The 16,866-nt window shown below is 36.4% G+C and overlaps 1 protein-coding gene across 1 annotated transcript; it reads right to left on the bottom strand.

Moving 5' to 3' along the window:
• Window positions 1-234: 234 nt before the first annotated feature.
• LOC114307058 (putative ribosome-binding factor A, chloroplastic) lies at window positions 235-10,982 on the bottom strand. Its single transcript, XM_082868287.1, has 4 exons — window positions 10,451-10,982; window positions 2,456-2,629; window positions 1,297-1,512; window positions 235-468 (listed from the first exon to the last, which is right to left on the bottom strand). The coding sequence occupies exons 1-3, from the start codon at window positions 10,805-10,807 to the stop codon at window positions 1,363-1,365; spliced, it is 681 nt and encodes a 226-aa protein (XP_082724413.1). The 5' UTR covers window positions 10,808-10,982; the 3' UTR covers window positions 235-468; window positions 1,297-1,362.
• Window positions 10,983-16,866: the final 5,884 nt, after the last annotated feature.

The raw sequence follows: 16,866 nt of genomic DNA, 5'->3' as shown, positions 1-16,866 counted from the left end.
TTATTACATACAATACAAATATCAAAAGAAAGAAAAAAAAATTCCATTAACCCACGTGTGACTGTAGTTGTCTAACCATCAAGAGAATTCATAGTGAATGCATCATTCCCACAAGAATGGGAGCAAAGCATACAACAATTCCAGTGAGACTTGATTGCTAAGTTGAAGAGCTGGTGCGATCATGTTTCACATATAGATTGTTCAAGATTTGATATACAATTTAGTACAAGAAAATTTTCGGGAACAAAGTTTATTTGCATAGATTCCATTCACTTTCTCAGAAATGTCAACATTTCATTTTCTGCTCCACACCAGTTTTTTGAAAGAACATGAAAATTACAATGGAGGATAAGAGAAACAAAACAATTTTTGGTAGTTTCCAAACACGATTAAAACGTTAATGAGTCAGATGACAGTGGCAAGTTGGATAACGTACCTCAATCCATGTCCAAGATTGAGGCCTGTGCCCTGTAAAAACGAAGCACTGTGACAGTCTCTAAATACTCAAGTTTGTAACCCAAAATCGGTCTATATATGTGTGTGTTATAAATAAATCCTGCGACTAGTGAAGGTGACCAAAGCAAATAATATATTTGTCACGAAAATATTGAAGGCTGTTTAGACATTAATTATCATCGGGAAATGACAAGCAGGAAAACTATCTGGTGATTCATTATTTCTATAAGAAAATTCCTCCATTCAATTGAGCTACGGTGCCAACCTCTCAACATGGTTCTAAATATAGGTACTCCCATCATCCCATATTTTTCAGTAATGTAATGGTAAGTGCACATAATTGGAACATAGAAAGAACACAGAAAATGTATTGTGTGGTTGAGAGATATTATTTCAAGTGTGGCCCACATCACATTTAAGATGAATGTCAACCATGCAATGCATTTTATGTGCTCTTTCTATGTCCTAATTTGTGCACTTAGCATTACTGCATATTTTTTTGTCCACCATTGAAAATCCAACCCTGGAGAGTTTAATGTGCTCACAACCAACTGATTGGGTATTAATTATCAAAACTATCCTTAAAACAAGGGGCTGTGGGTTCAATTTGGATAGCCAGTGTGATTATGTCTATAAACTAGTGACAATTTATGGGTCATTTTTGTGAAGCCATAAGTGATTATGTCAGCTGCAAACTCACTAGGATGCAGATACTAGTGACTCAACTATTGTTACATAAAAACCAAAAATAGAGGATACACATTTCCTGTTCAAAATGTAATAAGCAGGAGTTTTAGCTTGCTCTATAATGAAGCTACATCCACTGAGGACGAAACTAACCTGTGAAGAAGCAAAACCTTTTGCCAAAATAGGAAGCAACCAATGCCGAGCAAATAGGGGGAGCAACTACTTCACATAAATAATGCCTTCATCATCAGGGTCATCACCGTCCCAATCCCTGTCTTCCTGGGGTAGTTCAGATGACTCAATTTGGTCATCACCTGGACTTCCTGGAATCTTTTTCTCATTTTTTATCCTATCCAATATTGCAATCACCTGAAAGGGTTATTCAAATTCAACATATTAACATTGGCTGAGAATGCAAGAAGGATGCACGTGCAGTTAATCTACAAGTTTATGCTCACATGAGATTAAGAAATTGACATCATGGTCAGAATTAGTTCATACAACAAAGACTATGATTGTTTCATCAACCAGGACTCTTTTAAGTTCATGAAAGTTGCTAGTAGTTTTAAGGCAAAGAATTAAAATGTGTACACTGTACATGCATAGAAATATCTCTTTCTTCCCTTCATTTTTGTGAATAGCAATAATATCAACAAGAATAAAACTAAATAAATGCATAATCCATGGGCATAAGTACTTCCAAACCTTCATGAAAACAACAAAAAATTGCAACACATGCATGAAAAACAAGAGAAGGTAATGATTTTCCTATAATCAGCAATCACCGGGGGGTGCATCCTATAATCACAACTGGGAACATTTTATTTCAGCTTCGACCTCAATCAATTGAGACATTCCTAATTCTCTGATCAGTTGGCATTTTGTAGGTAGAGATTATTATCTTTTAACACAGATCATAAAGGACCTTGTTTGAACAAAAATTACAATCAATATCCCAACATCCATCATAAATTCCCAAATTTGCTGAGGCATGTGAATGGAGCAAGCACATTTCTAATAATCTCAGTAAGATTACATAATGGATGATTAGAAGGCTCCTCTCAAGGACCATGTACAAGGACTATACCAACATGGTGTACAACTTGCTTGCAGGGTACACTATTTTTCCTCACCAATGAGATCTCCTAAATTAATAGCTGATAAGTCCACAATCACAGCCATCCTTTGCAACATTTAACGGGGAAAACGAGAGAAAAGCTATGAGAGAATTGAGTTATAACTTGTGAAATCGCGATTAAAACATCAAATAATAAATAGATGAATATACATATAAGAAAAACAAAAGTTTTACCCTGTTTCCTCGCTCTATGGAGTCGTCTTCTATGAATCGTATTTCAGGAGTCAACCGCAACTTCATACGCTTCCCCAACTCGCTGCGAACATATTTTGACTTTGACTTCAGCCCAGATATGGCTACCTCCCTACCTCTTTCATCACCGAAGACAGATACATATACTTTAACCACCTATAGAAATGGAGAAAAACAGTGCCACAGAACACAAACCATATATCATCAAACCAAATATCATCATCCCATAGTGGACCAGCACCTTACCAGACACTCATATATACCATAGAAAACAAGAAGTTCAGGATGAGATCAAATAACATTCCTTGTTTGTATTAGAAAATGGCACATATGCTGGTTGTCATACTCGTGACTTCTTTGACACCTTAGAAAAGTCTTAAACTCCCTCAAAAACCATGGACAAATTATGCTATCAATCTAGTTAATCATTCAGTGCTGGGGTAGTTGAACAAACAAATATCAAGAATTTTTTGGGAGAAAGGTGTGAGAATATTATGTAAATATATTAGATTGATTGTGTGAATATTAGATTGATTGTAGAATATAGGTTTATTCTTATTTCCTCTTTTAGATTAGGTCTATATAACTTGGTTGTACTCTTTGTATTATTGAGAATTTGAACATATGAATTCATTCAGAAATCTTACATGGTATTCGAGCTAGATTCGAAATCTTACAACCATTGTCAAATCTTCTCTGGTTCAACTTTCTGGATTCATGCGACCTATCTAAGTTCGAATCGTAATCCACCAATTGTGGTTCTCTGGGTTTGGCATGTCTGGTCATCTGTTTGAGTTGACTCATCTATTATGATCGACCCATCTGGTCATCTGATTCGTAGTGCTGGTTCGTGGCTAGTCCTTGCTGTGCTGTACCCTCTTTGGCTCTCTGGTCTGAAGTTGTGAAGGTTCTCTAACTAGTGGTCTGAAGTCGCGACATTCCTGTCTTGGTCTGATCGCGATTGCGAAGAGTCTCTTGTCTTCGTCCGTCGATCTCTTACTCTGGTTTGATTCTTTCTCACTTGCGAGGTTCACTGATCTCTCTCGTTTGGGCCTCATCGTGAGGTCTACTATCGCTGGTTATTTGTTACATGGTTGGTTCTCTGATTCTACTTCTTAGAGAGGTCATTGGAAGTATCACTGTCCCTAGAAGGGACGTTTGACTGCCTCATCTACTTAACAGTCTCAGACCCAGTTCCGAGCTCTTTCTCTGAGCACTTTTCAGCCTCTCCCCAATTCTATTGCATTTGCTCCGGCTTCTAATCCTAACTTGGCTTCATTGAGTGCTCAGATTAGTTAGCTTCAACATAGACTGTCTACTTCCTAGTCATCCCCGTCTGCCTCCGTTGTTTTCTCTCTTCATTCAAGTTTGCTTGTGTCTTCTTTAGATATTTCTTCATTTGTCTGGCTTTTTAACTTAGGTGCCTCTCATCATATGACTCATCATCTCTCTTTACATCAAAATTGTACTCCTCCTCCCTTTTCTATTACTGTCAATACTGCTAATGAGTCTGGTATGTCTATTATATCTGTTGGGTTTGTCCTACCGTCTACTATGTTTGCTATCTCTATTCCATCTGTCTTATATGTTCCTCAATTATTTGTCAATTTATTATCTATAAGTTAGCTTGATGCCTCTGGTTTTAATGTTCTCTTTTCTTCTATCTGTTCTATGCAGGATCAGATGTCCAAGCAACAGATTGAGGCTGGCCGTAGAGTTTGAAACCTCCATGTGATAAAGAGCTTGCATCTATCTATGACTACCTCTCCGATTGCCTTTTTCTCTTTTCAGTTAGATTCTCCGTCAAATCTTTTCTATTTGTGGCATTCCAGGGTAGGTCATTTGTTTGCTGACCGCCTATGGTCTTTAACTCAGTTAGGTATACTGGGTAAAATTTCTCCTGGTCAACTTAATGAGTGTCGGGGGTGTAAACTTGCCAAAATGACATCCTTACCTTTATGTAAAAGTACTTTTATATCTGATACACCATTTTCTTTAGTTCATACTGATGTCTGGGGTCATTCTCTTGTTCTCACTAAAGGGGGTTCTGCATACTATGTGTCATTTATTGATGACTGCATTTGTTATACTTGAGTTTATCTTATAACTCATAAGTCTGACTTGTACTAGATATACCATACTTTTCAGTTTATGGCCACTACACAGTTTGGGTCTACTATTAAATTGTTATTGTCTGACTTGGGTGGGGAATATTTTAAAATTGAGTTCTATGAGTATTTGGCCAATTTGGGTATCATTCACCAGACTTCTTGTACTGATACACCTGCCCAAAATAGTCGAGCAGAGCGTAAACATTGTCATCTCTTTGAGACAATTAAGTCTCTCCTTCTCTTTGCCTCTGTTCCGACCCCTTTTTGGGGTGAAACAGTTCTTACTGCTGTTTTTTTTTCTAAACCGTATGCCTACTTCCCTTCTCTTTGGTCGTTCTCTTTATGAACCCAACTTTCCAATTAATCCATCCTGCGTGTTTTTGAGTCTGCTTGTTTTACCCTTCTTCACCATAAAGATAGGACCAAACTTAGTGCCTGATTTGCTCTGTATATCTTTTTGGGTTAGAGCATCCATATCAGCCTCAGCACATTTTGAGTCAAATTATAACCCAAAATCCACTTTTGTATTTTAGCTAGCCTCTTTTTTATATACACACTCCATCAAACTCTCTATTTTAAAATTCTATTTCATTAAAATATTATTTTTTATTCTTTTGTCTTTTTTAATTTAAATATATTAAAACAGGTATAAAATAAGACCCAAGAGAGCACCAGGGCAACAACAGAACAGCAGCAACACAGGAGCCAGGGTGGTCGACCGGGCGATCGACCGGTTAAACAAAATTTCAATATTTTTCTTCTTCTGATGGGACATCCTGGGGGAAATCCTAGGAGACGACCCCAGCTTTGCTCCAGTTCAGAGAGAGAAGAGAGAGAGAACCTAATGAACTTCCAAGATGGTGAGAATGAAATTTGTGTGATGGCTCTGGTAAGTGTTGACAGTAATGGTGGTATGAGAGATAGTGTTCTTGTTGGCGGGAGAAAGAAGCGCGGGAAAGAAAATATAATAAAAAATTGATTACCCTGTGAACAGTTCCTCCTCTGATAAAGGAGGAACTGTGGCTTTGTCAAAATGAATGAAGCCCCTAGCGACTCTGATGCATTAACATATTTATAGTTTGGCTCTCTACAATAGCGTCAAAGTTGTTGTAGCGACTCTGAGGCTGATGTTCTTACAGTCTTACCCAGAAAGGCTATTATTGTTACGGCTCTGTTTCTTGTCACCATGTTGCCTTTCTCAAATGTCTGTCTTACTTTCAACTTCCTTCTATTACTGTCTTGGTTTCTAAAAAGGATTTAGTTCACATTGATCCATTTCCTTCTGAGGTCCCTCCGGATAAGTACATCTCTACTGTTTCCCACGAGCTTGTTCTCTTTACCACCCCTCCTGCTGAGTCCTTCTCAACTGACCCCCATGAGTCTGTTCCCTCGTCTCCTCCTCATTTTTCTCCAATCCGGCTCCATCGCCGTCTCCTCCTCTATTGTTAGTCTATTCTAGTCGCAAGGCTCTCCCTTACCAGTTGTCTCTGCCCTTGCTGCCGATCCTTCTGCCTCTGACAACTCTGATCTTGCCAATTGTAAGTATCCCTTTTGTATCCGAAAACAGGTAGTCAAACAATTGAAAAGCCCAACCCACACTTCTCTTTAAAACCTAAGTATTAAGGAGAGAAAAACTGGAGTCTTATAACCAGTATAGATAAGGTAACTTCCGGCAATGTGGGACACATTCCAACACACTCTACTGAACCAGGACATACAATAGTCGGACAAACGGCCCACAAGTCACAGGCCTAACCAAGCTCTGATACCAAATTGAAAAGTCCAGCCCACACTTCTCCTTAAAACTCAGGTATTAAGGAGAGAAAAACTAGAGTTTTATAACTAGTACAGATGCGGCAATTCTAGGCGATGTGGGACACATTCCAACATAAACTTAGTTTTGCTAAAACATGTTTTTCTCCTTCATATTACACCTTTTTATCTGCTATTCACTCTTTTTTAGAACTCCAGTCTTATAAGGAGGCCTGTTAGGATTCTAATTGGGTTCGAGCCATGGAGGATGAGCTGTTTGCTTTGCAGAAGACTACTACTTAGGAGCTGGTTCCGTTGCCTGTTGGCAAAAATTTAGTTGGTTGCAAATGAGTCTATAACGTCAAGACTCACTTTGATAGTTCTCTTGAGCCTTACAAAACTCACCTGGTTGCCAAAGGTTTCTCATAGGAGTATGGTATTGATTATGAGGAGATCTTTACCCCTGTTGCCAAGATGACTACTATCTGTACTTTGATTTCTATTGCTGTTGTTTGTCATTGGTCTCTCTATCAAATGGATGTTAAGAATGCTTTTTTTAATGGTCATCTCACTGAAGAGGTGTACATGCGTCCTCTCCCTATCCTTCCTCATTTCTCTGGACAGGTTAGTCCTCTTCGGCGTACTCTATATGATTTGAAGCAATCCCCTCGTACTTGGTATGATCGCTTTTAGGCCAATGTCACTCAACTTGGGTTTTTTTCTTGTGCCTAGGATTCTGCTTTGTTTCTCCTTCACACCTCTACTGGCTTTGTTGCCTTATTATGTATGTGGATGATATGATCATTACTGACTCTGACTTTTCTGCTATCTTTGAGGTCAAGTAACATCTCTTTTGCACTTTCGAAATGAAATATTTGGGCCCATTCCGGTATTTTCTTGGTATTGAGGTAGTTTCTTCTCCCAAAGCTACTTTCTGTCTTAGCCCAAGTATGCATATGAGGTTATTCACTGTGCTGGTCTTATCGACACTAAGATTTCTGATACCTCCATTGAGCTTAATGAGCTTAATGTGAAGTTTAACACTACAAATGGTGTTCTTCTAAATGATCTCACTTTATATCGAGAGTTTATTGGTTGCTTAGTCTATCTGACTGTCACTCACCCTGATCTTGCCTATGTTGTTTATGTGGTTAGCCAATTCATTTATGCTCCTTGTTCTACACATTGGGCTACTTTGGTTCGTATTCTTCACTCTCTCCGAAGTACTATATTTCAGGGCTTACTGTTGTTCTCCACTTCCTCTTTGGACTTGGTAACCTATGCTGATTCTAATTGGGCTGGTGATGTTACTGATCGCAAGTCTACTTCTGGTTTCTGCATGTTTCTTAATGATTCCTTGATTTCTTAAAAGAGCAAGAAACAGACCATTGTTGCATGTTGCACTGTCGAGGCTAAGTACCATGCTATGGCTCATGCCACTACTGAAATTGTTTAACTTCGTTGTCTGATTTGGGTGTATCTCAGTCTTCTCTGACCTCTTTTTATTGTGACAATCGCAGTGCTATTCAGATTGCCTATAACACTGTCTTTCATGAGCAAACAAAGCATATTGAGATTGATTGTCATTTTGTTCATCAGCATTTGCAGTCGGACTCCATCTAGCTTCCTTTCGTTTCTTTTGTACTTCAACTTGTTGACTTCTTTACCAAGACTCACACCACCGCTTGTTTTCAGTTTCTTTTTAGCAAACTCTCAGTGTTTATTGCTAAAACACCTTGAGTTTGAGCGGGGGTGTGAGAATATTATGTAAATATATTAGATTGATTGTGTGAATATTAGATTGATTGTAGAATATATGTTTATTCTTATTTTCTTTTCAGATTAGGTCTATATAACTTGGTTGTATTCTTTGTATTATTGACAATTTGAATATACAAATTCATTCAGAAATCTTACAAAAGGGTCCAAAATGAATGGCTATAACAATCACTAGAGTGTATACTTTTGCATATAAAGTTTCCTCCGAGTGAACTAAGAAATGCAAAAACATTTAACCTTTTGCGTGTTTGATATTGCAGCCTTCAAGAAACGTGTTATGACGTGATAGTATTATTGTAGTATTGCATCAAAATTAGTGAAACCAAAAAAAAAAGAACATAGTTACAAATTTACAACAACAACTCAGGTCAGATGACTAAAATCGTGTGAAATAAAAGAGAAGACAATTACAACTATGAACACATGGAAAAAGTGCATCTAATCACTAATCTGAATATTAACAGAATCAGGAATTATATATGTTTTAATGACTAAGTAAATTCATTACATTGAAAATAAATGAGTTCACTATGTCAGCAGTTGCTTGTTATAAGTCTTTCACATTCACAAACAACAACAGAGTTAAGCATCCAGAAACACATTCCCTTACATAATGAAAGAGTAAAACTACACAAGCAGAAGAAACAAAACAGATAAAATAAAGAGGCTTTCACACCGATCACATGTTAGCCTGAAAATAACTGGAGAATCCCTTGATTTTACTTCCACAGACATAATCAAGGGATTCAACACTGTCACTACAACTAGAGTCAGGGGATCTGAATGTGGCATATAGACATCCACCATGGCAAAGCTGGCCACCGTAAACATGCTGTATTAGCACCAATTAGAATATCTGTTAGTGTTGATATAGACCCATTACACTAAACAGATTGCAGCCACATATAAAAATAAATAAATTATGAACTGTAGAAAGAAAAACAGTTATAAAAGTTGTTCTTTTGCCCAGAGGTGGCTCAACTAGGTCACTTAGTTCATAGCCCAGGCTTCTAAGAAATTTTACAAAATCGTCATCGTTGAAGGCCTGAATTTTTCAAAAATCCAGTAAGATAAGGCCTCATTTTTATGTTTAGCTTAAGGTCTCAAAGAACTTTGCGCGATACTGCTTTTGCCACTCTAAAAGAATCAATTCCCATTTCTAGTGTTCACTCCCAAAAGTATGGGTGATTCTATTTGCGCACCACACACACATACATGCCATTTGTGTTGTTCGGATCAACTTCCGAATAAAATACAAATGTTTGGATATCAACTACTAAACTGAATTTTTGTTCAAACAATTGATTTTTATTCAAAAGTTGTTATTTAAACATTTTATTTTTGTTCAGAAGTTGACATCAGAACAGTACAAATAGTTTGTACTGATATAAAACATGGAGTTTAAATAGAATTACCCCAAAAGTACCTAACACAAATTCAATCTTGAACTCTATACCTAAACTATCAAATACAAATTTGAGTTATTCACATTAATCCCAATCCATTCATTTAACCAAACCAAATCAAGCCTTAAGTCCCATCAAATGGGGTCGGCTGTATGAATCCTTCTTCTCCACTCGACTCTATTTAAGGTTATTTCATTAGTCAAATTAAGGAGATTCATATCTATATTCACTACACTAGTCCACGTCACTCTAGGTCTACCCCTTTCCTTAACACTACCATTTACCGTTACTGTATCGCATCTCTTCACTACTGTTTCTGTTGGTCTCCGTTATATATGACCAAACCATCTCAATCTATTCTCTCTCAACTTATCTTCTATCGATACTATTCCTACCCATTCTCAAATATACTCATTTTTAACTCTATCTTTTCTACTCTTGCTACACATCTATCTTAGCATCTTCATCTCAGTAATACTCATCTTATCTACACGTTATCTTTTAGTTGCCTAACATTCCATCCCATATGACATCACAGGTCTAATAGCCATTCTATAGAACTTCATTTTCAGTCTAATAGGTACCCATTTATCGCACACTCCAGACGCACTCCTCTATTTAAGTCACTCTACCTTTATTCTATAAACAACATCCGCTCGATCCTAAATACCGAAAATGTTTACCTTAGATATTTCTTAATTCGCAATCTTTCGCTTCTATTCTACTTCCATTGTAACTGTACTATATTCCATATACTCTGTTACACCCCATTCATTTCTAAATTTGAAATACTCTCCTAGACAATTACACCAAAATCCATTAATTCCAAATGTACAAATTCAAGCACACACAACCATAAACAAACAAACAAATACATATTTTTTCAACAAAACAAAATGAATTAGGAATTAGGTTAACAATAATTGTACCTGCAAATCGGAGGAGACTTCGACATCACTGATGGTGGTGAGAGAAGAGAGGTATCGATCAGCGCCGAGAGCCGCCTCAGGGAGGACGGCGAACTGGAGGACCTTGTCGGTCAAGAGCATGTCGGAGAGCTCTCTCCTTATCTGCTTCGCCACCATCTTCACTCTCCTCGGATTCGCCATACACCTCATCGTTCCTGTTCTAATCCGCCACGAGACGCCTATCGCCGCCGTCGGCTTCACGGCGGCGACAGAGCATCTTAGGAAGAAAGCGGTGGCCGGAGGTGGTTGAGGGCGGCGGTGATTGACTATTAACGGTGTCTGATGCAAGTGTGGCTGATGAAGTAGAAGGTGCGGCATTACAGAATCTTTTCTCCTCCTGGTATTGATAATTTTTTGAAATAAAAATTACTTGATTTAAAAAAATAAAAAATAATAATTATATGGGAGATTTGAGGTTATTGTTCTACTGTAGGGGATATGAAGATTGCACATAGAGACAGAGGATGATGATGCTGCTGCTGCTTCAGAACATATTTTTTCCCCCTCTAATGGCATTTTTGTAAATACATTTCCCAAATCTTTTCGTTATTGTAATTGGGCTTCTTCTTTTTTTTCATTGGGCCAATTTTTATTTATCTATTTATTTATTTATTTATAAAATTTTTACGAGCCAGATCTATTTTTAAGGGTTATTACCTAACAGGTACTTAATAGAAGCTTTTTTACCTATAAGTCCTGAACATTTTTATTTATTCCATTTTTACCCTCATGATGTTATATTCAGATATAAAAAAAAAAAACTCTCTCCAGATTTACAAATCCAGATCTAGAAAGAGAGAGAATTCGCCGTGGATGGTCGGCAGAGAAGAGAGAGAGAGAGAGCATATCTACGCCATGGATGGTTGGCGGGGAAGAGAGAGAATCCGCCACCATTTTATTGCCGCTGAGATCGATCGCGAAGAGCTTCATGATTCGATCAAAGACTTTCTTGGATGATGATGATGATGATAAGGAGGAGGAGGATGGTGAGGATGATAAAGAAGATGATTAGGTGATTATGGCTTTGGAGAAGAGAGAGAGTGAAGGGTTTCAATACAATTGGGATGTGAGTCTCTATAAACCTACCATCGCCATTGTTGAGACTTCGACGAGATTCGAGAAAAATAACAAAAGTTACGAATCTGTGGACAAGAATGTGATAAATCTGTTTAAACCAGTGATAAATTTGTTTAAACTAGTGATAAATTTGTTTAAACCAGTGATAAATTTGTTTAAATCAGTGATAAACCAGTGATAAATTGTTTAAACCAGTGATAAATTGTTTAAACTAGTGATAAATCAGTGATAAAATTTGTTTAAATTAGTGATAAATTTGTTTAATCCAGTGATAAATTTGTAGTGTTGAGTCTAGGGGTAAAAATGAAAAACACAGTTTAATTTTTTTTGGTAGGACTTGCTTGGTAATAAGACCGGTCCATAGGATCGGCCCGTAACTACCCTTTATTTTTTGATTGCCTTTATTGGGCCAAATTTTTAGGTTTGGTTAAGCTCACAAAAATCTATTGTGTCTAGGGATGGCATAGGACGGTTTGGAGTGGATTTGTCTTTCCTTACCCCGCTATGGGTTAGAATTTGTCAACCCTATCATGTCCTCGCGGATACCTGATCACATTTTTAATTGTCAAAAAAAATGGGCGCAACAAGGGGAAAAAAAAAAAAAAAATTCAAACATATCACATTTCAAATTGCAACATATTCCATACTCCAAACAAGAATATGTACAAAATCATACGCCACTTTTAGATTTCTCTATTTTTAGGATTTTCTTATGTCTAGTTATATATTATTAATTATATTGGGTCTGGTTTGAATCGGGAGAGGTGATCCCCGCCCCTGTTGTAGGGGATCAAAATGTAATATCAAAATGTAATTCATCCCACCTCATACAAGTGTCGGGTTGGGTAATATCTATCTTGTTCGAATTGGGTATGAATGGACTCTCACGAGTCGGGCTAAAATGACTATCCTTAATTGTGAGGATGGCACTTTATAACTACTCACAAAAATCTAAATTAAAAAAAAAACACATAAATAATTTTTTAATAAAAAATTCAGTGTTGGTAGACAAGATAGTTATAAATAAATGTTCAACAAAAAAAATACTATTAGGAAATTTGTTAGAAAATCTTCTTTCAAATACTTGTATCTTAATTAGTTCGTCAAATATTATTGTTTTCCACTAAGTCCCATTATTTTAGACAATTGATCCATCAAATCATAATTTTGATATTTAAGATATTTTATGAACAATTTTACCCTTACAAATATTTTTTAAACTCTTATCAACTTGAGGTGCACTATTTTGGACTATTTTGAATGTTCCATAATGTAGGCATTTACATTAAATAAATTTAACAGTGTAAATGTTCACATCTTGGAACATTTACACTGTCAATATAAACATCAATGTGCACTTCACTCAATTATTATTAGAGATATTTTAGTAATTATGTCACCTGTAAAACTTCTTGGAACATAAAAAAATAATTTAAATTAAGTGAAATATAAGTAAATAAAAAGGAATTTATGAATAAATGCCCATAAATTTTTTTAAAATAAAAAATCGACTTTTAAGCCAACTCCCAATATTTGTTGGGTTTTTTTTGGGCTTCAGTTAGTATTTGTTTCAAGGACCCAACTGGGTGTGGGCCCTAACCAATAACATGACTTGGGTGGACAGATAATTATGGGAGCCCAATATGAAGTTATTAATGATTGGGCCCAAATGAGGTGGTAGGCCAATCTATAATTTTGTATGTGGTTGAAGATGCAAGACAATAGGACTTGAACCTCTCAGCTGGGCTTGGATACTTCTTAAGCCCATAGCTGGTCCAATTTTTGACCCAAGTTTCCAAGATTAGAATCACATTGCTATATCCACATTTCATGTTGCTGGTGAAATTCTTTGTCTAGTGGATTGGAAATGTGGCTATGCCAAAGCATTTTTGTTTTTGAAAAATCTTATTATTTCAGAATTTTTATGCAGAATCATTCATCAAAGTGATGGATGAATGACATTTTTTATATTAAGAGCATCTAAAATAGTTAGTTTATTTGGCCCGTTACTAATTTTTTTAGCCATTCTAATCATTTTTAGAGATGTTAAGTGAGTTTTTTTTAACAAAAAAATGAGTTATGTTTTTATTTATTTATCATATATATAGCAAAATTATTTTTTTAACTAATAAATTAACTTTTACGCCTCTGCTTAATGAAGCCTTAAAGTGATAGACCTATAATTCTATCACATTACTCTATATATATTTTTATATGCGTTTTCTATTTGTATATCATTACTCTTTAATATATAAATGAAGAAAATGGATTATGAAATCAAATATGATTCAAATTGAACAACACGAGAATTGGAATGCACTAATTAATCAAAATTATTTAATATAAAACATTGTAATTAAAATACAGAAAATAACTTACAATTACAATTGTAGCAACTGCAAGGATCTTAATTGGGTTACAAACGGGAAGAGGTAATTGTCACTCAGAGCTCTCTGTTTTTCTCAAGAACTGAATAATACAAGAAAATTGAGAAGTACCGAGTGAGAACAATTTGATTACATTATATAGAAAAACAGCATGTGACTGATGAAGGCAGCTGGCAGCGCATGAGGAAAAGTAGATGCTGTCGGTTGTTTTCGGTGGAGTGATAGCACAGATGAGCAGCTTTATCAAAAGTTGATTGAGTGAATAGTGACGGTGAACAGTAAAAGTGAACAGTAATTTTTACTATTCATCACTTTCGGTGGAACATGTGAATAAAGGAATCAATATAAATACAAATTGACAGCTTTTCTCAAAAGAGTATTGATTGAAGCTAATTCGTATTTATAGAGAATCCTATGTTGATCAGGCATATGGGTCCTGAGCATCTTGGAACTCAGATCTTCCATATGAGATGGGTTGAGTAGTTTAACCTTCAGAAGATTGTGACTGGTCTGAACTGATTTTTGAATTTTCTGAACTGGTTGACTGGGCTTCACCTTGATCCATAATTTGGCGGACCAACTGGAGCACTTCGTCTTTGGATAATTTGGATTTGCTTTTGGATTTGACTTTGGGCTGAGCAGGAGGTGAAATGGGCTTTGATTGAGCCTTGGATTTGGATTTGGATTTTGATTGGTGCTTTGATTGAGTCTTGGGTTGAGCCGGTACTGCAGGAGCTTTGGGCTTAGCCTTCGACTTTGTTTTATCAGTTGTGGGCTGAATCTTGGACTTGGATGAATTGGGCTTGGAACCACTAGATGAGGGGCTTCCAAGGTTGATTGGAGGAAGACTGGGCTGACTTCCTTGGCTGATTGCAACAGTTGGGTTCTGCTGGGCTTGAGCAATGGCAGGAGTAGGAGCACATTGATCAATGGGGAATTCTTCTTGAACAATTTCAATTATGCGGGGCAAATTGAATTTAGCCCACCATTTGACTGAGTGTTGACGGGTGATTATATTATCATCAATTCCATAATGCCATTTAAATATCCAAGGGATTTTATATTTGGATATAAAAATTAACAAAAATGGAAATGTTCTCTGATGAGCAGTGAATGGGTAAACAGAAGCAAAATAATTAATTAGTTCAATAAGATTACCAGGGAGGATATCTGAAATGGAGCCATAATGAGTCCACCATCTCAGAAACCAAGAGGGTAATTCAGACTTGAATTTTTGATCAAAAGAAATGAACCAGGAGTGACTGAAAGTTTCATTTTGGTACAAGAAGATCTTGAACCAGGCATCAATGTAATCATGGTAATTGTATTGAATAAAGTGACCAGGTAGATTACGAAGCTGATAAGGAGGACCCCATTCAGCTAAGGAAACAATGTTATGAATGTAAATGGAATGATACAGAACCTTGCTAGCATAAGTTCGATCATAAATGGGTTTGATCAAAACTGATTGGTGATGGATCAAAATATCCTTGTAACAGGTGAGTGTTTTCTCTAGATGTGAGAGAATGAAATGGCATCCAGAGCCAAAATAGGATTTAGCAATTTCATGGATAACTTGGCCTTTGGGGTGACTAGGTTCTTTGTAGAACAGATTAGTGGTGTGTGATTTGGTATACTCAGATCGAGATGACCTGACTAGGTTAGCAGGGAATGGAGTAACTGAGACTGCTTGGCTGGAAGAAGCAAAAGGGTCTGAGGCCAAAGCAGATGAGTAATTGGGTCGATAAATGTTACCAAGGACTTGGTAACGGTTAACCATTTCAAGAGAGTGAGATTGGGTTATTGACTCCGAAAGAGGAGGAACAAGAAGTTGATTAGGTTTACTAGAAGATGAGACCAAAGGAACCAAAGCCTTGGAGGGAGGCCTTGGACGAGACATCTGTTAATCAAGAAACAATGATTAGCAACCATAAAGAAGATCTAAATAATTCTAATGATGATGTAAACAGTTGTAATTATGAGCAAGTAAATTTCGACGGGCTTGGATCTGGTGGTAATTGATGTATTGAGCTCGTTTAGTGGTTGGTCTGGCTAATTTGAGGCGGTGAATACGATGAGTAAGTTGTTTCATCTGGGTTCTGAAATGGGTAATTCGGGATTTATGGTAAGAAATAAATGGGGTAGCATAAGCAGTCATCACTATCCCTTACCTCCCTGTAAAAATTCCCGGGTAAGAAAATTAGGAAGGGAATTTTGACAACCAGGTATATAAGTGATATCAAAATCAAAAATACTTAAAATAGATTGCCAACGGGCAAAATTTTGCTTACTAGCAAGATTTTGAACATTTTTTTCTAAAACATATTTAGTAGATTTGCAATCAACACGAAGTAAAAATTTTTGATTTAAAATATCATCTTGAAATTTTTGAATACATAAAACAGTAGACAAAATCTCTTTTTTAATAGTACTATAATTTAATTATGCTTTATTCTAGACACCAGAATGATAACGAACAATTTGTTCAGATGATTGAGGAGTGACTTTCTGAAGAAGAATGCCACCATAACCAATATCAGAAGCATCAGTTTGAATAATTTTGAAGGAATTCTCAGTAGGAATACCGAGACAAGGAAGAAACTTAACATATTGTTTGACTTGTTTAACAATAGCAGTATGAACAGGAGACTAAGGAGGAGGATTATCCTTTAACCTATCAAACAGAGATTGACAGACTTTCCTAAGGTCTTTATAGAACTCAGCAATGTAATTGAGTGATCCTAAAAACCTTTGTAATTGGGTTTTATCAAGAATCTCATCAGGAAATTTAGACGCAAACTCAATAGAGCGACTAATAGGGAGAATAGTATTGTGATGAATATCATAACCTAAAAATCTAACTTTAGTTTGAAACAATTTAATCTTAGGAGCAAATATGACTAAACCATGACT

Source organism: Camellia sinensis, chromosome 5 (genome assembly GCF_055761805.1).
Source record: "Camellia sinensis isolate YWXY chromosome 5, ASM5576180v1, whole genome shotgun sequence".
Lineage (NCBI taxonomy): Eukaryota > Viridiplantae > Streptophyta > Magnoliopsida > Ericales > Theaceae > Camellia > Camellia sinensis.
Note: the sequence above shows the minus strand (reverse complement) of the source record. Positions and strands in the feature narration are given on the sequence as shown.

What these genes read in the sequence shown, in the direction of transcription:
- LOC114307058 (XM_082868287.1), bottom strand. Translation starts at nt 10,807, where the DNA reads ATGCCGCACCTTCTACTTCATCAGCCACACTTGCATCAGACACCGTTA. An exon ending in AAGTCTCCTCCGATTTGCAG is followed by an intron (nt 2,630 to 10,450) that starts GTACAATTATTG and finishes CCATTTCTATAG; the next exon opens with GTGGTTAAAGTATATGTATC. An exon ending in CCATAGAGCGAGGAAACAGG is followed by an intron (nt 1,513 to 2,455) that starts GTAAAACTTTTG and finishes TAACCCTTTCAG; the next exon opens with GTGATTGCAATATTGGATAG.